Raw genomic sequence first — 21,112 nt, 5'->3', positions numbered from 1 at the left:
AAAAAAAAAATTTTTTTAACTGGGATGTTTAAATATGTATTTCCTTTTTGTGCCAGGGAAATGCTCTGTAGAATGAATGCCCACTAAGCCATTAGCTGTTGCCACTCCTGGAGAATGGGAGCAAAGGGGCGGGGGGGGCAGGCTTTACTATATTATAGATTTCCATAGAGTTGACACTTTTTTTCACAACAGGAAGTGAAACGTGGAAATGAAAATAGTCAGTCTAGCTCACCACACTTCCCCCAGCATTCTTCCCAGGGTCTGACCCTGTGGCCCTCAGGGAGGTATGCCTGGCCCCTAGGAAGAGGCCTGGGCCCATCTGAGGACAGTCTTCTGGACCAGCCCCTGAAAGAGCAAGGGGGAGCTTGGGAGGCGCCTCCCCATGCCCGACCCAGTGGAGGAAGATATGGGGTGAGCAGGGGCTATGCAGGCAGAAGAGCTCAACGAGCTGGGCAGGCAGCTCTGGGAGGAAACGTTCAGATTCTCGGAGAGTGATGTTCACTAAGACATCTCCACCACAAGGAAGAGGACATCTGCACCACCTGGTCGGTGGGACTGACCTCCTTCATCCAGAAAAACAGAATGTCTCCAAGGCTGAAATGCACTGGGGGAAATGCCTAAAGTATTCAAACCTACCTTCAAATGGATTCATGTTTCCTCTGCTTTTTATTTATTATTTTTAAGTGAAAATTTCCTCTATTTTAACAGCAAAAAATAAAGAAAAAAGTGTTTCCAACTGGCCTCCTTCCCTACATGGGGTTCTCTACACCCAGTGTCTACAGGGTGCTCTGCCTGGCCGCCTCTGTGGGCAGATGGCCCCGGGGTCCCCTGCTGGCCCCACACAGCCTGGATGCCTCCCGGAGTGGCAAGCTGTGAGTGACCAGTTCCATACCTGCAAGACTTCCTTGCCATTATGAATCCCCTCCTGGGCCCACAGGGCAATGAGCTGCTCGGGAAAGGCGAAGCCGGTGCCATTGTCAACGCTGCAGAAAAGGCGCGGGCCTGAGCACAAGGACACGAGAGAGGATGTCGTGGTGGTGTGGCAGCCACCCTCCTCCAGGACCTGTGTGGGAATCAGGGAGATGCTGTGAGCACACGGGCCTCCTGTTCATCTTTAACATTTTCCGACCTCGCCAGCCTGGGCTCGGCTCTCCACTGTGTCATTGAGGCTTCATAAGAACAACTCACAGACAAGGAAACAAAGGCACGGCACCGTTGCTCAGTGTGCCCAAGATCACATGGCACTGCAGGTGGCAAAGTGGAGATTTGAACCCAGGACTCCTTACACCCAGTTCAACTCTCTCTTGAGGACCCTGGGTACCTCCTCTCCTACCATCCACCGAGGCCTTGTGCATGGAACACGTCCCAGCACCCTAGAGGCCCGGCCTGTCAGCACGCACCGCCTAGCGGGAGACATGAAGAAGTCTCACATCTCTCCCCGAATCAGTAATGGTGTGCACCTGGCTTCACAAAAGAGCCCAAGAAGGCACATGCCAGCACGAGGAAGTGCAGTCTGTAGAAAGAAACCCAGGACAAGTTAAAGAGAGGAGGTGGGACAGCCCGAGCTTTTCCTCAGAAACAGTCTCAGGGAGTTTTAAGATGACAGCAAAAAAATCGTGGCCAGCCCTAGCCGCCAGCACGAGGAAGTGCAGTCTGTAGAAAGAAACCCAAGACAAGTTAAAGAGAAGAGGAGGTGGGACAGCCCGAGCTTCTCCTCAGAAACAGTCTCAGGGAGTTTTAAGATGACGGCAAAAAAATCGTGGCCAGCCCTGGCTGGTGGCTCAGTTAGTTGGAGCATCATCCTGTGCACCAAAAGGTTGTGGGTTCGATTCCCCGTTAGGTTGCAGGTTCTATCCCTGATCTGGGCGCATATAGGAGGCAACCGATCTTGCTCTCGCGCTCTCTCTCTCTCTCCTCTCATCAACAATAAACATATCCTCAAGTGAGGATAAAAAAAACCTCTTGGCCGGAAAACTGACCTGCTAAGCTTAGGTGCTATAAGAATCCACAAGGCAAGATCATTTTCCTTGCTGTTTTCTAACCCAGCCAGGCTCTAGTGCCTCCTTGCTCTTCCTGAACATTGCAAGCCTGTCCCGTTGCCTAAAACACTTCCCCCCAATGCTTCCATGGCCGCTCCCCTACTCAGATGGCATTCCCTTGGCCTGGCTGAGCCCCTGCCAGCCCACACCTCCCTAACAGCACTCACTCCTTCAGCAGGGATCACTGGCCTTTACACCATCTGCCCTTCCTGTGGATGCAGCAGCCGCCTGCCCTTGTCTACCCTCAACTGTGTCCCTACCACTTCCCAGTTACTTAAGGACTGGGTGCTCACTACGCTGCACTGGGCACTTAACAGCCCTACAAAGTATCCTGTTTACAAAAAGGGAAAGGGAACTCAGAATGCATGGCCACCACAGACAAACTCAGATATCCAAATGCACCCAGACCACCTACTCTCCCTCCCTCTGCTTCCTCTCTGAGGACTGAGCTTGGGAGCAGGGACCACCCTGCGGGCTGGATGGGGCTGAGGCAAACCTCCATCTGTGGCACACATCTGAGAGCCAAGCACTGCCATGCGACGACAGAATCCACATGCCTAGGATGCGACACCTTCCACCCCACAGCCATGTCAGCCTGGAGAGTCTTCCTGGACAGCCAGGTCTTGCTTGGGCCACCGGCATCTGACCAGCGGTGGGGTCCCGGCCGGCCGGGCGCCTGCTCCTGTGGCTCAGGCCCCTCTCCAGCTGTGCCTCCATCTCAGGACATGGCAAGAGGCCCTGTGCATGACTTGTGGGATTTCCTTGTGGTCTCTGACCCTATGTGGCCTGACAACACTCCTAGTTTCTTCTTTGTCTGCTCTTCCCGACTTCAGATTTAGAAACCTGATGATCAAATTACCAAGCCTGACAGAGAGCAATGTTACTGGTTTTGCACCATCACCCACAAACCACACCCTATGTGGCCTGACAACACTCCTAGTTTCTTCTTTGCTCTTCCCGACTTCAGATTCAGAAACATGATGATCAAATTACCCAGCCTGGCAGAGAACAATGTTACTGGTTTTGCACCATCACCCACAAACCACGGGATCAGCCATGTCAGCAAAGAAGTATCAGGAAGACTCCCAGAGCGCCTGCCTGTGGTGGGAGAGGGCGGCCTTACTGTCCTGGGCTGCGAAAACCAAGTACTAGGCCAACAGTCACCAAACAAAATCACAACTGCCTGAAATCTGCTCTCCTCCAACTGCAGACACCTGGTATTTGTATGTGAGGACAGAGAACACAGGCTAACGAGCACTTGGAGGGTAATCCTAGGGTCAGTTCAGAATCCTTCAGTGACACTGGCCAGGAGGAGGGAGAGGGGGTTCTCTCATTGGAACAGTGATTCCCACACTAGGAGACATAGAGAAGAACTACCAAGGAATCCTCATAAAACCCCAATGATGCGGGTGCCCATTTCACAGATGAGGAGCCTGAGGCTCAGCAAAGGTCACACCCAGTGACACACAAGTAGGGAGAAGCAAGCCAAGATCTGTGTGGATCTAGGATCTAAATCACACTGCCTCCCACTTACACACGTGTGTGCACGCCCCGGCCAACTGCTGGGCTCACTGTGGTAACATAGGCAGAAGGGTCAGGCCTGTGAAAAAATGCTGAAGGCCAGAGGGTGACAGCAGTTAACGCTGTGATTCAAGACTTAATTGTCCCATTTTACCTGGGAATGAGACCAGGACCTGCTCAGTTTGACGGGAGAGGAAGATTCCAGAAGTGAAGTGGGCCCGTGATTGAACAGGCCACGCTGGAATTCCGCAAGACTCACTCTGCCATCTTGGTCTTGGTCCAGTTTGTTAAACAGGTCTTCTAGTTCCTAAACAAAAGCCACACACCTGTGCTCAGAGGCTCTGCCCACAAGCAGCTACGTGCCAGCTACAGCCATCCCAGCCCACCCATCCACCCTCCCACTCACCCTCCCTCTCCAAGCAGAGCAGTTTGCTTGTCCTCATCCAGACTCAACTGTTGGGTCACACCTGGCCTCCCCAGGCTCTGGCTTATGAAATCTACACATCTGATCAGTTTTCATCCTGCTGTGAATGGGTGCTATCTGAACTTCCTAAATTCCAGTGTCTAATGTGGCAGGGACTTGCTGGAGGATAGAAAAGATGTATATATGGAGCATGGCCTGGCCCCAGAGGTTCATGGTCTAGCAAGGGCAGTAGGGCTGAGGGGGACTTTAGCAAGAGGGGGGGGGATTGCCCCATCACCACTGCTTGTTCCTCCTCCCCTTGGCCCTTGCAGGAGGAAAGGAGGAGTGAATACAGCTGTTGGGAGTGTAGCCAGGCTCCGAGGGCATTGTGTTTGGGCTCAGAGGTCGAACAAGGCCACATAGGTAGGGGGAAAAGGTGTTATAGGCAGAAGAAGAATCCTGAGTGCTTAGAGGTCGGCGAGGCTGAGGTCATGCCTGGTCAGAGACGGACCCTCGAGGGTGCAGACTTCAGCAGAAGCACTGGGATCACCAAAGATTTTCAGACCAGAAATTAATACAATTGAGTTAGCATCTGCAGGGTGAAAGGATTTTCCAGATCCAACATCAACCACGGCCATCGCCGTCATGGAGGGCGGTCTGTCCCGGCCCCTCGTACCTCTTTCTGGAGTCCTTGGAGCCCGATGCTCTGGCAGACCAGAGCCAGCTCCTGCTCATTGAGGTGGCCACTGCTGCCGACGCCCAGCTCTTCCCAGATGGCCCGGACCTGGCTCTCAGGGGTGTCAGAAAAGGGGCTGCAGGACTTCTGGGTATTCCCAAAGGCCTCAGAACCCCAGAGCGGCAGCTGGCCTGAAGCAGAGGGAGTGACAGGTAAGCCTGATGCTCCAGGAGAAAGCCCCGAGGGGGAACACGCCTGCCTGTAAGTTACTCTGAAATCAGATGGACACAGGTGAGTAGCAAAGCATCAAAAGTGAAATCTAGGTGGTGGGTACAATTCTTTCAACTTCATTCTGTGTTTGCAAATTTCATAATCAAACCTCTCTGCTCCACGTGGGGAAAGCTTTTTCTGAAAGGAACCTACTAAAGTCACACCATTGAAAGCACATAAAAGAGGACTGCATTATTTGTATGTACAATGAAAAGTTTTTAAAAAATTAATTTTTAGAAAAATTTCAAACCTACCCAAAGTAAAGAGCACAGTCCACTGAACCCCAGTGCACCTGTTACCCAGGCTCTGTGATGATAAAGGCTTTGCATGCTGACTTCAACGATTCCCTTTCTGCTATTGCTGAAGTGCTTGAAAATAAATCCCAGATCTTGTTTTTACCCTACCTAATTAAATATATAGTATGTATTTCTGAAGTATATGAACATTTCTTACCTAATCACAATGCCACTTTAAACCTAACAAAATCAACAATTTCCCAACTGTCTCAAAAAAGTCTTATAATTGACTTGTTTGTTTGAATTGATACCAAACAGTACATTTGGTCACTACTTATTCTTAAGTCTTTCAACCATGAGTTACTCTCCTGTCCCACAATTCCTAGCACTGCCTTGTTTAAGAACGGGACCAGTAGTTGTTCTACAGAATGTCCCCCATCTGGATTGTCTGTTTGCTTCCTCATGGTATCATCTAACTTGTGTCTCTATCCCTAATATTTCCTGTAAACATAAATTTAGCATCAAAAACTAGTTTGTAATTTGGGTTTAGGCTCAGTTTTTTCTTGGCAAAAAACACTCCACAGGTGAGACTGTGCGCTCCACACCACCTCACATCAGGAGGTGCAGGTGCCTTTGAGATGCAAAGACTTTTCAGTGGCTCTGGCCCGTGTGACTCAGTTGGTTGGGAGTCGTCCCATGCACCAGAAGATTGCAGGCTTGATCCCCAGTTAGGGGCATGCAGGAGGCAACTGATAGATGTTTCACTTTCACATTGATGTTTCTCTCTTCCTCTCTCTATCCCTCTCCCTATCTCTCTAAAAATCTTTTTATAAAAATACTCATCAGTAGGTTTGGGTGGCCAGTTTCCATAACTTTTCCACTTTAGCCAGTTGGCTTACTAATGTTTCTGAAGTTTTGCCAGAGAAACAACTTGTGGAAGAGGACATAAATTGAGGGTGTCCACGAGAAGCTATTCATAGATAAGCTATGCTTCAAACCAGATATTCACCTCCACAACCAGCCCAACACAGAAAGAGTTCACCACAGGGCCACACCTAATTCAGACTTGAGTTCTATGTCAGTGGTCGGTACCTTTCAGGTAGATGAGCCCCCTTGGTGTTAATTACTTTGAAAACCCAACTAATAACCAGAAAGACACTTTCCCCAAGGAAAGCCAGGCCTGCGTGCTCACAAATATTGCTATAGGTTTCAGCTGAAGAAAATGTAAGAATAGAACCAGGCAGAAAAGGGCCACCTCTCAGATCCCTTCCAACTTAAAATGTCTAAAATTTCTAGAAAAATGTAAAAGCAATTCTGATACTGGGGTTTGCTTCTCAAGGCTGGCAGGGGAGGTAAATAAATCCTCTGAGGTTTGACGTGAGTGTTCTAACCCAGATGGAGAGGTTTCTGTTCAAGGCTGGGAAGAAGCCAGCCTGCTCTCTGGACAGAGAGCAACACCAAGTCGTTCTGTGAATAACCTGCCCCAAGATCCCTTTCTCAGGCTCTGAGTCTAGAACATTAAAATGTGATGGCCTGGATGCTCTTCCTAACACTAAGGGTGTCTATCTGCTTCATCCAGTGGCACAGGCGATGTTCAGATCCGTTCACCTGAAACCTGTGCAGGTAAACGTTGAACAGGCCTGCATTTGAGGACTACAATCTAGAAGGTACTCAGTGCCAACTGCTGATACTTTGCTGCAGCAGAAATTCAATGTCAATTCGGGCATCCCTCTCTCCAGGTCACGTTTCTGCCCTGAGACACATCGCAGGCCGATGTACTGCAATTTGCTTAATATACTTGCTGCTCCTTCCTGGTTGCTCCCGTAAGGCTCCCAAGGACCAGGACATGTCTTGCTCTCCATATGGGGCCCAGGCAGGGGTCCTGGCAGGTGCTAAGGCTACTCATCCACAGCAGGAAGAGGGTGCAGGTCCCTGCAGACCATGAAGTGTGCTAGCACCACGCTGCCTCCTGAGCCAGTGGTCTCCGTCCGAGCATCTGGCCTCGGGTGATGCTGAGAATGCAGTGGCAGCCTCATAGCTAGAACCACCTTGGAGCAGAGGCCCACCAAGGACACCATCCACACCCCACGCTTCCCAGAAAATGATACTTGGCTGGCTCACTGTCCAAAGACCCAGCTGCTGGAGCTTTCGGGGCTCTGGTGAAAGCACCAAGCGTGAGGCCAAGGCTTTACCTTTTGCTTCAAATAGCTCATTCTGAGGTCCTTTAGCACTTTCCGCTTCTTCCTCTGACTTGAGACTCTGCACAAAAAGGAAAAGAGGACATGAGTCCCCCGAGGAGGTGGCAGTGGGCAGAGCAGGAGTAAGTAGACAGACGGCTTATCTCACGGGTAGGGATGGCTGAGGAAGAGGAACAGCATCCTGGTGAGATGCAGCAGCTCCAAATAAAACCCCACCCTGCAGGGTGGCCTCACACACAGACAGTAGTTCACAATAAAAACACAGTCAAGAGCTTGTCCCAGGAGAGGCAAGGTGGCTGCAGAGTAACTTGAAGCTACATGCCTCACGGTAGAGAAGGAACTCTTAGCCTTTGCAAGAGCATGGATGATCCTGGAGAGTATTATGCTAAGCAAAATAAGTCAGTCAGAGAAAATCAAATACGATATGATCTAACTAATAAGCGGAATTTGATGAACAAAATAAAACGATGAACAAAATGGAACCGCAAGCATGGACATGTGGAACAGACTGGCCAGTGCCTGAGGGGGGGTGGGGGTGGGAGGGGAGGATTGGAGGTGACTGGATAGAGAAGGTGAAGGGATTAGCTAAAGAACATATATGCATAACCCGTGGGCACAGACAGGAGGGTAAGGGATGGGGGGAGGGGGGGGACACTGAATAATGTCAACATCAAACATTTTTAAGAACAAAAACAAAAGAGCTCATACCCTACCTAACTGGAGAGAAAAACGCTCCCCCAACCAGCATCTCTTCAAGAATAGCCCTGGAGCTTTGATTAACGTTGCATCACAGGACAGGATCTCAACTTGAGGTTTGAAGGTCCTCAACTCATCCCTCATCACCCATAGCATTTCTGCAAACAGTCGGAGGAGAGCAGGTCTCTCTGTCCCTGCAAGAGCTCCGTGGACAGCACAGAGCATAGCAAGCACCTGACACCTGGGTGCCCTCTGAGAGCTGCATCCTGAAGGGGGAGGCCCATCAAGAAACTCCTGACTAGAGCAAAAACCTCATGTTTTGTGACCCGGGCAGCTGACCACAACATCAAAGTTTGCTTTTCACAGGTGCCGTGTGTCCTATGATGGATTCTGGAATGAGTGCCGGTTACCAAGACTCGGCACTCCTCAGAGCCAGGACTGAGCTGAGGGCGGGAATGTAGGAGCAGTGGGATGTCCCATTTTTCAACCCAACTGACAACCCTAAAAGCAATGTCCCCATGTTCTAGTTCTAGAGATCAAAGGGGTTTTGAGAAGTAGAAAGCACCACAAAGATGCACCAACACAGCCCTCCATCCATGAGGGCCAAGTTAAAAATAGAATAAAAAGGCAAATGTGTGGGATTTGTTGGTGGGGATCGCAATTCCTATTTGTTTGTTTTCTTCTTTGTCTCAATAAATGATGAGCATATAAAAAAGTTAATCTGGGGGTCCAGGGCCATCTTATTAAAGATAAGACCCCATATCACCCATCTGACAGAAGTGTTATCACGGAGAGCAGGAACCAGGAACCTTCTTGAACCCTTGAAAATAGGTCCAATTGCCCTAGCTGGTTTGGCTCAGCAGATAGAGCATTGGCCTGTGGACTGAAGGGTCCCAGGTTCGATTACGGTCAAGGGCACATGCCTGGGTTGCGGGCTCAATCCCCAGTAGGGGGCGTGCAGGAGGCAGCCGATCAGTGATTCTCTCTCATCATTGATGTTTCTATCTCTCTCTCCCTCTCCTTTCCTCTCTGAAATCAATAAAAATATATTTTAAAAAAAGAAAAAGAAAATAGGTCCAATTAACTCACAGGCTGTGGATCTACCCTGTGGACATGAAGCCTATGAGGCTCCTGCAGCCCAAGTCCTGGGTCAATCCCTGAGCTGCAGTGAACAGCTCAGGGAGACGGAGCTAGAGCCAGCTCCCAAGGCCCCAGAGGATCTGGCACGCGCTCGCCAAGGTGTAAATGTATGGCTGGGATATTCTAAGTGCTCGAGGCAGGTGGGAAGGTGGGCTTGATACATCCAAATTCCTAACCCTGCAGCTGCATCAGAAAGCACCTTCTTTTTCGTATCCTTGGCCAATTACCACTTCACTCCTATGAAACCATAAAAATAGTCTTCTTGAAAGGTGGTGGTGATGAGCAGGGGAAGGAGAGAAACAAGTGATTTGTGTACAAGCTCTCTGCCACCCCACTGTCTGAATTCCCCGCAGACAAGCAGGCCTAAAGACACTTCAGGATGAAATGTCATCTCCAAAGTGCACTGTGCTTCTTGGTGACAAAATGCTCAGAATGCCCGTCTGCCCCTTCACATCTTCCTGCAGTGAGCAGTGACGAAGTGAATCGCCATTTCCCCGATGCCTGGCAGCCTGGGGTGGGGAAGGGGGGACCCGACTCACCTCCACACTTTCCAGAGATGCAGAGCGTCGGATCTGGCTTTTCACGGAGGCCTTGGCTTGCTGTTCTGGTAAACATTTGGTTCTAGTTGCAGAGTCGCACAGCTCAGGCCGGCTCCTACGGCCGTACCACTTAGAGCCACTCACATACTTTGGTGGGACAGCATGGGAGGCAGCTGGAAAGAAAATGGGAAGTTCGGAGGGGTGGGCCTTTAAAGCAACCTCTGGGCCCATGCAAGCTACTGAGATGCCTTTTAAGAAGGCAGAGATTTGGACACAGAGTGCATGTCTCACTGATGGATGCACTTTTATGCTCACAGAATCACCTGGGAGAACAGAGGGAACAGTTAACAGCAGTTATCCTATTCCCCGGGCTGGGGACTGAGAAAGCCAGGCTGGGAGACAAGGACTTTCCACTCTAAACTTTACATGCTGTTTAAGGTTTTTGGTTTTTCCTTTAGAGATAGAGGAAGCATTGTTATTTTTAGAGAGGGGGGAGGGAGGGAGGGAGGGAGGCAGGGAGGGAGGGACAGACATCATTGTGGGAGAGAAACATCAATCGGCTGCCTCCTGCATACACCCTGACTGGGGATCGAACCCTCAACCTGGGTGTGTGCCCTGACCTGGAATTGAACTGGTGACCCCCTGGTGCACAGGGCAATGAGCAATCAACTGAGCCACACTGGCTAAGGCTTTAAGGTTTGTTTGTTTTTGTTTGTTTTACCATATTTTGCTTTTATTTAGGTAATAAAAACTAATACAAAATCTAGCTTTTTATACAAAGAAAAAAACCTTCTCAATAACCCAGGACCAGACCACTCCAGAGACAGAGAGGTCACTTTCCACCCTGCTCACTTCACTCTAGGACCCCAGGGCCTGGATGGAGGATGCGGGTGGGCACAGACCTCAATGGAGCTGCGTAGGCTCAGGCTCCATGCGGGTCTCAAGTCTGGGGCGCAGGCAGGTATGGACTTAGTTTTGAGGTTCATGAGAATCCCCCAAACCTGAATAATTTTGCACTTCCTTTTTCCCACCTTACCTGTCCACATCTGCACAGAGCAGCTGGGATCTCTCAGGCAGAGAAGACACTCGCTGACTCTGTGCTGGAGCCTGGCAGGCAGGAGAGAGACAGGGAGGGCAGCACAGGACAGGGCTTCAGAGGGAAGCAACAAAAATGGGCCACTTGGAGAGAGAGCGAGCCCAGAGAGGCCAGGCCAGGAAACGAGGAGCATTTCACTGCAGATGCGTCTTGAGCCTCACCCCAACAGAAGTCACGCCCCTTAAGGTCAAGTACCACCACATCTCTTTCTTTCACGCCCAAAATGGCTAGTCTACAGCCACTAACCTTGGGACCATCAGAGGAAGAATGGTGATGCCAGTGACAAACAAAAACTAGGGTGAGGGGCAGAGTTTCTGGGAGGAAAATGCTCACCTGGGACATGTAGAATATGAAGAGAGTGACATACAAGGCAGCTGACAATATACAGGTTGACCATATAATTTCTCACCCCATTGGGGCACTTTGAGGTCATTGTAAGCACTATTACTAACCACCCTGGAACAACAGGCATTGACAGGTCCTGGCCCAACAAACTCTCACCATGTGAGAGAGCTCATGGGATCTGCTCAAGAAGAGGGCCAAGTGGGTGGGGAAGAATCCTCCTCTTTCTACCCAAAGGTGGTGTCAGAAGAGGGATTTTTGTGTCAGGTGAGAAGGGGAAGCTGTGGCACGTGTGGGAAAACCAGGTGCAGAACACTTGGAGGGGACCTCTGCGCGCCCTCCTAAGCCATCAGACCTCCACAGAAGCAGAGTCCTGGCCCCCAGGTCTGTACCGTGGCCACTTCCCGGGTTCAGTCTACTTGTTGGCACACCTGGAGATCATGCAACCAGCATGTGTTCCTGCCTTTTAGGCTTGATTTTCCTTCCTTCCACTGCCCCTCCATAGATAACCCCTAGTCCATGTCCGGAGTCCCAACCGGTCCTGGATGCCGGCCCCACTTTTTCAGTTGCCAGCAAGTCAGCACTTCCCTTGAGTAACGAGTCGCCCAGAAAAACACATGCTCTGTGCAGATGTGGACAGGTAAGGTGGGAAAACACTTTTTTATAATATTCACCAATGTTCTCAAGAAACCTATCACCTCCCTCCCTCCAACAGGGAGAAACGCTACTCTAGAAAAGTATCCATGTAGTAAGTCAGAACAGAAACAACAAGGGCAGAGGAATGATAGTAAAATGAATGGAACAGCCCACAGATTCATAAGAGTCATACACAATGATGTTTCTCTCTCCCTCCCTCCCTCCTTCCCTCCCTCCCTCCCTCCCGCTTCCTCTATCTCTAAAGGAAAAACCAAAAACCTTAAACAGCATGTAAAGTTTAGAGTGGAAAGTCCTTGTCTCCCAGCCTGGCTTTCTCAGTCCCCACCCTGGGGAATAGGATAACTGCTGTTAAATGTTCCCTCTGTTCTCCCAGGTGATTCTGTGAGCATAAAAGTACATCCATCAGTGAGACATGCACTCTGTGTCCAAATCTCTGCCTTCTTAAAAGTCACCTGGCCAAGCATATTTCAGCGCAGGCACAGCCCAGCCCAGAGTGTCCACAGAACACAAGATATGGCCCCTCATGGCTCTGGTAGACAGGGCAGCACACCTGCTGACCCAAGCCCTAGACATCCAGTTGTGTCTTCCTGGTGTACATTTTTATTTATAGGAAAAGAGTAACAAAATCTAAAAATTAAAGAACATATGACTATCTATAATAATAAAAGCGTAATATGCTAATTAGACCGGACAGCCAAACAACCTTTCAGACGACCTTCCAGACAAAGCCAGGGCTGTGAGGGCTGAGCCCCTTGCACGAATTTCGTGCATCAGGGCCTCTTGTATGTTCAATAACGGCCTCTAATGAAAAGAGTAGAATGATGGGGAAGCAGGGATGTCCTTCAAAATCCCAAGGATTTGATTCCACAATGACACTCTCCTTCCTGGAGTATCAAAAGCACACTTTTCTGATCAGGGTGGGAGATTATAGGAAAGACTGGCAAGCAGATTAGAAAACAAGAAGAGAGTGACGCTATGAATGGAGCAGCGGGTGGTAAATGAGGCACTGAGGAGGCAGAGACCTAAACCACATTTGACAAAAGGGGCCTGAGACAGAGAAGGTGAACCAGGGCTGGAAAGCTGAATTGAACACAATCCTAGAGGGCACCAAGCTTGTTCTGACTCTCCAGGACTACCAAAGCTTGGTAGGCCTTTGAGCAGTGGGCACCCTGCCTCTGTGGATGGGTGCTTGGAGATGGACACTGGCATGGGCCTCATCTGCTGGCATGAGAGGGAGAAGGTGTCTCAGGGAGGACATACAACTTGTGCTTTTTTTCACTGATGACAGTTTTGTTTTGTAATTTCTTTTATATTTCAAAGCTTTCCTCAATTAAATTGCTGTATGCCCTTCCTGAGACACCTTCTCCCTCTCATGCCAGCAGGATGGGGTTTGGAGAACTTCTGGGTTGATGACCATTTGGAGCCTGGGGAGACTGGCATATGTAGAGAGGACCTGGAAGCTCCGGGCCCTTTCCCACGCCTTGTCTTATGCATCTCTTCTATCTGGCTATTCCTGAGTTATTTACATTTTTAAAAAACATGTTTTTATTGATTTCAGAGAGAAAGGAACAGAGGAGAGAGAGATAGAGACATCAATGATGAGAGAGAACCACTGATTGCCTACCTCCTGCACACCCCCTACTGGGGACTGAGCTAGCAATCCAGGCATGTGCCCCGACCGGGAATTGAACCCTGACCTCCTGGTTCATAGGTCAACACTCAACCATTGAGCCACACCGGTTAAATACTTTTTTAATAAACCAGTGATCTAGTGAGTAAAACTCTGAGTTCTGTGAGCTGCCCTAGCAAATTAATCGAATCAGAGGAGTAGGTTTTGAGAACCTAGGTATTGGTTAGAAGCATAGGTGACAACCTGGACTTGCGAACAGCATCTAAAGTGAAGAATTAATGGGATTCAGCCCTTAACCTGTCAGATCTGACACTATCTCTAGGTAGATCATGTCAGAATTGATTAATTGTAGAGCACCCAAATGGTGTCAGAGAATTGCCAGCATGGGAAAGACTACCACACATCTGGTGACCAGAGTGTCAGCAGTATTCAGAGTATTGTGCGCAGTTTAAAGGAAAATAACAGGATTTCTATCTTATAATACTATTTTACAAATAAGAAAATAGAAGATAAAAACAGAAATGTTTTGTCCCAGTTGTCACTGCTCAGCAGTGATAGAGCAGGGTTAGAATTTAGTCTCAACCTACTAGATTCTTCAATCAGGATATTATACCCCAAAATGTTATACATAATGAAAAGAAACTAAAGTGAGGGGAGGAAATCCTCTTACCTGATTCCAAAGAACTACTGTCTTCATCCGAGGAGCCAACACCAGCACTTGATGATAACACTGCCACAAAACCTTCCTTAAAGTCCTCAAAGTTAACCTGGGTGAATTTAAGAAAAGAGGTCAAAGTTACTTTCAACAGAACAAATACATAATGCATCAGCCTTTTGTTTGTTTTATTTCCTCAGATGGAAACATCTTATTGTTGCCTTTTTGCATTGAGAACTTTTACTTTCCCCCAAAAATTTACCTAAGCTTTTTAAAAGGAGGAGGTCCAAGATGGTAATAACACAGGAAGACGCTGAAAGCACACTGAAATATACACCTATTTAGAGAGCAATCATTCCTGAGAGACAACTGGGAACTGATTAGACAGCTTATGAATAAAGGAGAGAAAGAGAACGAGTAGAGAAGGCTAGGAAACCATGGAAGCCCCTGAGTATCTGCAGGAATTCTCCAGAAGTGAAGGCGCCAGTGAGCACCATTGTTTATGTCCCTTGTCCACCTCCATCAGTCAGGTGGGGGCTCTATCCATGTCTCTGGCTTACCTGCAAGATTGCCATAGCACATTCCTAGCCACACTGCTGGGAGTCCACTTTGGCTCCAAACAAAGGAAGCAAGCAGGATCAACAGGACATTCCTACATGAACCTGGCCTACCCTCCAGACTACTACAGCGTTGTAAGCCAGTGCCCCAGATGCCACAGGCACCTGCTTGGCTCCAAATGGCCTCTCAAAACCACCCAGCACACACAAGGTCACTTTTTCAAGATTGGGAGAGAGAAATATTTTGTCTAATTCATATAAACAAAGAAAGGTGAACAAAATGAAATGAAGAATACCTCTCACATGAAGGAACAAGAAAAATCAACCAGAAAATAAAACTAATGAAACAGAGATAAGCAATTTGATAAAAAATTAAAAGAAAAGTCATAAGAATACATACCAAACTTGAGAGTGAAATAGAGAAATTTAGGGAGAACTTCAACAAAGAGTTAGAAAGTATAATAAGAAACCAAGAGGGCTGAAGAATATAATGATACACTAGAAGTAATCAATAGTAGCTTAGCTAACACAGAAGAAAAGATCAGTGACCTTGAAGACAGACTAATGGAAATCAACCAATTAGAACAGCAACAATAAAAAAAAAATCAACTGAGGATCATTTACAGGGCCTTTAGGACAATAGCAAGCACACTAACATTCACATTATAGGGGTCCAAGAAGGAGAAGTCGGAAAGAAATAAGAACTTTATTGGAAGAAATGATGGCTGAAAACTTTCCTGACCTGTGAAAGAAAAGAGACATATAGCTCCAAAAAGCACAAAGAATTCCAACCAAGATGAACTAAAAAAGACCAAGACATATTGTAATTAAAATGGCAAAAGTTAAACAGACAATCTTGAAGGCAGCAAGAGGAAAACAACTAGTTACAGAGAAAGGAAACCCCATAAAGGTATCAGCTGATTTCTCAGCAGCAACTTTATAAACTAGAAGGGAATGGCAGAACATCTTTAAAGTGATGAAAGAAAGGAATCTATAACCTAGAATAATTTACCCAGAAAGGTTTCATTCAGAATTGAAGGAGAGAAAAGAGTTTACTGGACAAGCAAAAAATTAAGCAGTCCATCACCATTAAACCAGCTTTACAAGAGATGCTAAAGGGCCTCCGATAAACAAAAGGAAAGGTCATAAATAGAAATAAGAAAATATTAGATAGAAAAAAATCTCACAGATAAAGGCAAATCCTATATAATAAAAGGCTAATATGCAAATCGTCCCCTCGACTGGGAGTTTGACTAGGAGTTCAACCGGGAGTTCAACCAAGGGGCAGGGCCGGCCAGCCAACCACCCGCGGCCCCTCCCCACAGCTGGCCCCTCCCCCAATCGGCCCCTCCTACCCCAATCAGGGTGGACCGGCCAGACTCCACTTGTGCACGAATTCATGCACCAGGCCTCTAGTATTTAATAAATACAGTGAAATTCACCAAAAACAAAGTGTAGAGGGGGGGGAGAAAAAATGTAATCCTTTTAGATATAGTCAAACTTAAATGACTATCAGCTTAAAATAGACTGCCATAGATACAGAACCTCATGGTAACTAAAAACCAGAAACCTACAAAGGATATACACAAAGAATAAAGATAAAGGTCCCAAACAAACACTAAAGAAAACCAGCAGATCACAAGGAAATCCATTTTAAATGTAAATGAATTAAATGCTCCAATAAAAAAAGACAGATAGGATGGCTGAATGGATTAAAATACATGGCCCATCTATATGCTGCTAAAAATTGAAAGACACATACAGACTGAAAGTGCAAGGATAGAAAAAGATATTCCATGTAAATAGAAATGAAAAGAAAGCTGGAGTAGCAATACTCATATCAGACAAAATATACTTTGAAACAAAGAATGTTTAAAAAAAAAAGACAAAGAAGGCAATTACATAATGAGAAATGGGTTAATACAAGAACAGGATATAAACAATTGTAACTATACACCAAACATAGGAGAACCTAAATATAAAAAGCAAATAATAATGAATATAAAGGAAGAAATTCATGGTAATTCAATAAGAGTAGGAAATTTTAATGTCCCATTCACATCAATGAATCGATCATCCAGACAGAAAATTAATAAGTGGTCATAAATGTCACATTAGACCAGATTAACTTAATAAAAAGTAATAGAACATCTCATCCAAAAACTTCAAAATAATATACTTTTTCATGTGCACATGGTACATTATCCAGGACAGATCACATGTTAGGCCACAAAACAAACCTCAATAAACTCAACAAGATGTAAATCACATGAAGCATATTTTTTGACCATATGACATGAAAATAAAAATAAACTACAGAAAGAAAACTGGAAAAAACACAAATATGTAGAGACTAAACAACATGCTACTAAACAACTAATGGATCAAGGAAGATATCCTCAATGGGCAAAAACTAAAAGCATTTCCCTTAATATCAGGAACAGGACAGAGATATCCGCTTTCACCACTCTTATTCAACATAGTACTGGAAATTCTAGCCACAACAATCAGACAAGCAGAAGAAATAAAAGGCATCCAAATTAGAAAGGAAGAAGTAAAACTGTCATTATTTGCAGCTGACATGATATTGTATATAGAGAACCCTAAAGATTCCACCAAAAATACTACTACAACTGATCATTGAATTCAGTAAAGTAGCAGGATACAAAATTAATATCCAGGAATCAGTTGCATTTCTATACACCTATAATGAGCTATCAAAAAGGGAAACTAAGCCCTAGCCGGTTTGGCTCAGTGGGTAGAGCGTAAGCCTGCAGACTAAAGGGTCCTGGGTTAGATTCCAGTCAAAGGCACATACCCAAGCCGAATCCGGTTTGGCTCAGTGGATAGAGCGTCGGCCTGCGGACTGAAAGGTCCCAGGTTCGATTCCGGTCAAGGGCATGTACCTGGGTTGCGGGCACATCCCCAGTAGGAGATGTACAGGAGGCAGCTGATCGATGTTTCTCTCTCATCGATGTTTCTAACTCTCTATCTCTCTCCCTTCCTCTCTGTAAAAAATCAATAAAATATATTTAAAAAAAAAAAAAAAGGCACATACCCAAGTTGCAGGCTCGATCCCCAATAGAGGCAGCTGATCAATAATTCTCTATCGTCATTGATGTTTCTATCTCTCTCTCCCTCTCCCTTCTTCTCTGAAATCAATAAAAATATATATTTTTTAAAGGGGGGAAACTAAGAAAAAACAATCCCATTTATAATTGCATCAAAAAAATAAAATACCTTGGGATAATAGGCACTGTTTTCAGCACTAATATGTTAACATCTGGACACATCCAAGAGGTTGGAACAAGGTGAGTGTTTCTATCAGCAAAGTTTTTATCTAGGTTTTGGATCACCATTTAGATGATCTTCAATTTCCTAGAAAAAAGAACTATCTGAGTTCATTTTCTTTCTTGCTTATATGAAATCACAGAATACTTCTAAACATAAGTATCCTTTGCTCCTTAATAGTAGATTGAAATTTTGTCCAACTGCAAGATGAATTTCAAGCTGTGTAACATTCCTTTGACAAGTATCTTTATTCAGCTGATATTTATCAAATGCCAATAATCGCCAACAAAAGTATTCTGTGCCTTTCTTAATGAGAATGAAGTCAAATACCCACCCTGGCAAAGTGGTCATTTCCAAGAAGTGTCTGCAGAAGGATGGGAAGCTGCTTTTCCAGATGAAGCTTAAGACAGAGTTGGGTCAGCTCCTCCCGATCCAGAAAGCCTGTCCCTGTGGTGTCACAGCTGCTGTAGACTTCCCTGAGCTGTGAAACATAGTGGTCCTCTTCTTCTTCATCCATCCCATAGCAGGCTGGACATGACATGCGAAAAAACAAAAACAATGGTACACTATTACTGCCATACCTCACACATTCTCTCACTGCTATGCTCCAGACGGTGTGGCCCAGGCCCAGGGTAGAAGCTGGGTGTGTAAGGAAAGGTCACCAGAGCCTCTCGGGTTTATGTGGGGCTGGAAGGCATCGCCTGCACCTTTGCAGAAGAGGCCAAAAACATGTCACTAGAGAGCCAGTCCTCCTTCCAAGACGTAGAAATTTTTGTTCTGTCAAAAAAAAACCCCACAAAAATCTATTACAGAATAATCAGGTAAAACGATGAATATGAAGATAACTAAAATCATCTAAAATTTCACCACCTAAAAAAATCATTAATATACATTCTAATTGTTCTCTACACATTTCAAGTATGATTTTTTCCCTTACAAATATAAGAAAAATGGAAACTCCAATAAAAAGAGAGAATTTAAGTAGACAAATCATTAAAGGAGAAAAATATATGGTTAATAACCATCTAAAATGTTCAAATTATTAAAACAAAGAGATACTATTTGCGACTGTCAAATTATCAAGAATGAAAATTTCATTGCTAACTGAGGCTGTCAGAGAAGGAAATCTCACACATCCTGGAGGAAGTGACAGTTAATAAATGCTTAGGGAGGCTACTTGATCTATATATCAAGAAATTTTAAAGTATTTTGATTATCTGACCTAGTTACTTAAAATAATGGAATTTTATAATCCCTGTTAAAAATTCCTTTATACTAAAAGAAACAATGCTACACACAAAGATAGGAGTTCATCAGACTACTACTTATATATGGACAGAAAAAACCTAAACCATCCAACAAAAGAAGTTTGCTAAATTATAGTGTATGTACATGTCAGAATAAGAACTAGCCTTGAAAATCCATTTCTAAAAAATATTTAATAGCACAGAAAATATCTTACCTAATAATAGACAAACATGTAAATTGACCGTACCTTCGCTACACTAACCAGCCAATCAGGAGAGTATGCAAATTAACCCAACAAAGATGGCGGTTAATTTGCATACGTAGGCTCCAAGCGGCGGAGCAAAGACTGAAGGCAAGCCGGAGCAGCGAAGACGGAAGACTGAAGGCGGCTCCAGCCGGAGCAGCGAAGACTGAAGATGGAAGGCGGCTCCGGCCGGAGCGAAGGCCTGGGTCCCGGGTGCCGGAGGAAAACTGGTGCTGGCAGCCAGGAGAAGGGAAGGCCTATTGCACGAATCTCTTCGTGCAACAGGCCTCTAGTAGTTAATAAAACATCAAGAAAGGATAACTACTACTTATAATAATTAGAGCTAATATATTCACTGGTCACTATACATATAATTCACTTATGGCTCATAATAGTTCTATCAAAAACTCTGCAACTTCCTGAGGAAAATATACAGAGTGGGGCAAAAATAGGTTTACTAGTACAGTTGTTTATATGGAAAATAATACAATAATTAATTTAAAAATTATACAAGAATAAACTGTTTCCCATACTCACACCTATAAACTTACTTTTGCCAAACCCTATATTCAAAAAAGAAAAAAGAAAAAAACAACAACACCAAAATAGTAAGGGATGATTTTGTACTATTACATATTTTTCTAATTTATATCCTATACTAGAGGCCTGGTGCATGAAGTTCGTGCATGGGTAGGGTCCCTAGGCCTGACCAGCAATCAGGGCCTGATCGGGATCTTCCTGCTGCCAGCCAGGGCCTTCCTTTATTCTGTGCCGCCCCCTGGTGGTCAGCACATGTCAGAGCAAGTGATGGAACTCCCAGTCAAACTCCCGAGGGGACACTTTACATATTAGCCTTTTATTATCTATGTAGATAATAAAAGGCTAATATGAAAATCGATCGAACAGCAGAACAACTGGTTGCTATGATGCACACTGACCACCAGGGGGCAAACGCTCAATGCAGGAGCTGCCCCCTGGTGGTCAGTGCGCCCCCACAGGGGGAGCGCTGCTCAGCCACAAGCCAGGCTGATGGCTGGCAAGTGCAGCGGCAGTGGCGGGAGCCTCCACAGCATCACTAAGGATGTTCGACTGTGGTTTAGGCCTGCTCCCCACAGGCATCCCCTGAGGGTTAATTTGCATACGTAGGCTCCAAGCGGCGGAGCAAAGACTGAAGGCAAGCCGGAGCAGCGAAGACGGAAGACTGAAGGCGGCTCCAGCCGGAGCAGCGAAGACTGAAGATGGAAGGCGGCTCCGGCCGGAGCGAAGGCCTGGGTCCCGGGTGCCGGAGGAAAACTGGTGCTGGCAGCCAGGAGAAGGGAAGGCCTATTGCACGAATCTCTTCGTGCAACAGGCCTCTAGTAGTTAATAAAACATCAAGAAAGGATAACTACTACTTATAATAATTAGAGCTAATATATTCACTGGTCACTATACATATAATTCACTTATGGCTCATAATAGTTCTATCAAAAACTCTGCAACTTCCTGAGGAAAATATACAGAGTGGGGCAAAAATAGGTTTACTAGTACAGTTGTTTATATGGAAAATAATACAATAATTAATTTAAAAATTATACAAGAATAAACTGTTTCCCATACTCACACCTATAAACTTACTTTTGCCAAACCCTATATTCAAAAAAGAAAAAAGAAAAAAACAACAACACCAAAATA

The 21,112-nt window shown here is 45.9% G+C and overlaps 1 protein-coding gene across 2 annotated transcripts in view; it reads right to left on the bottom strand.

Moving 5' to 3' along the window:
- The window catches only part of NINL (ninein-like), a 67,488-nt gene extending 49,013 nt beyond the window's left edge, over nt 1-18,475 (bottom strand). For both annotated transcript variants that reach the window (XM_014539694.1, XM_005866209.2), the window contains exons 1-7: nt 18,281-18,475; nt 14,114-14,210; nt 9,719-9,891; nt 7,338-7,404; nt 4,640-4,830; nt 3,715-3,867; nt 893-1,063 (exon numbers count right to left, since the gene is read on the bottom strand). In XM_014539694.1, coding sequence (XP_014395180.1) covers nt 893-1,063; nt 3,715-3,867; nt 4,640-4,830; nt 7,338-7,404; nt 9,719-9,891; nt 14,114-14,210; nt 18,281-18,463 — 1,035 coding nt within the window. In that variant the 5' untranslated portion in view covers nt 18,464-18,475. The remainder of the gene's footprint in view (nt 1-892; nt 1,064-3,714; nt 3,868-4,639; nt 4,831-7,337; nt 7,405-9,718; nt 9,892-14,113; nt 14,211-18,280) is intronic.
- Between the last annotated feature and the right edge of the window lie 2,637 nt (nt 18,476-21,112).

This window comes from Myotis brandtii, unplaced genomic scaffold (genome assembly GCF_000412655.1).
Source record: "Myotis brandtii unplaced genomic scaffold, ASM41265v1 scaffold225, whole genome shotgun sequence".
Lineage (NCBI taxonomy): Eukaryota > Metazoa > Chordata > Mammalia > Chiroptera > Vespertilionidae > Myotis > Myotis brandtii.
Note: the sequence above shows the minus strand (reverse complement) of the source record. Positions and strands in the feature narration are given on the sequence as shown.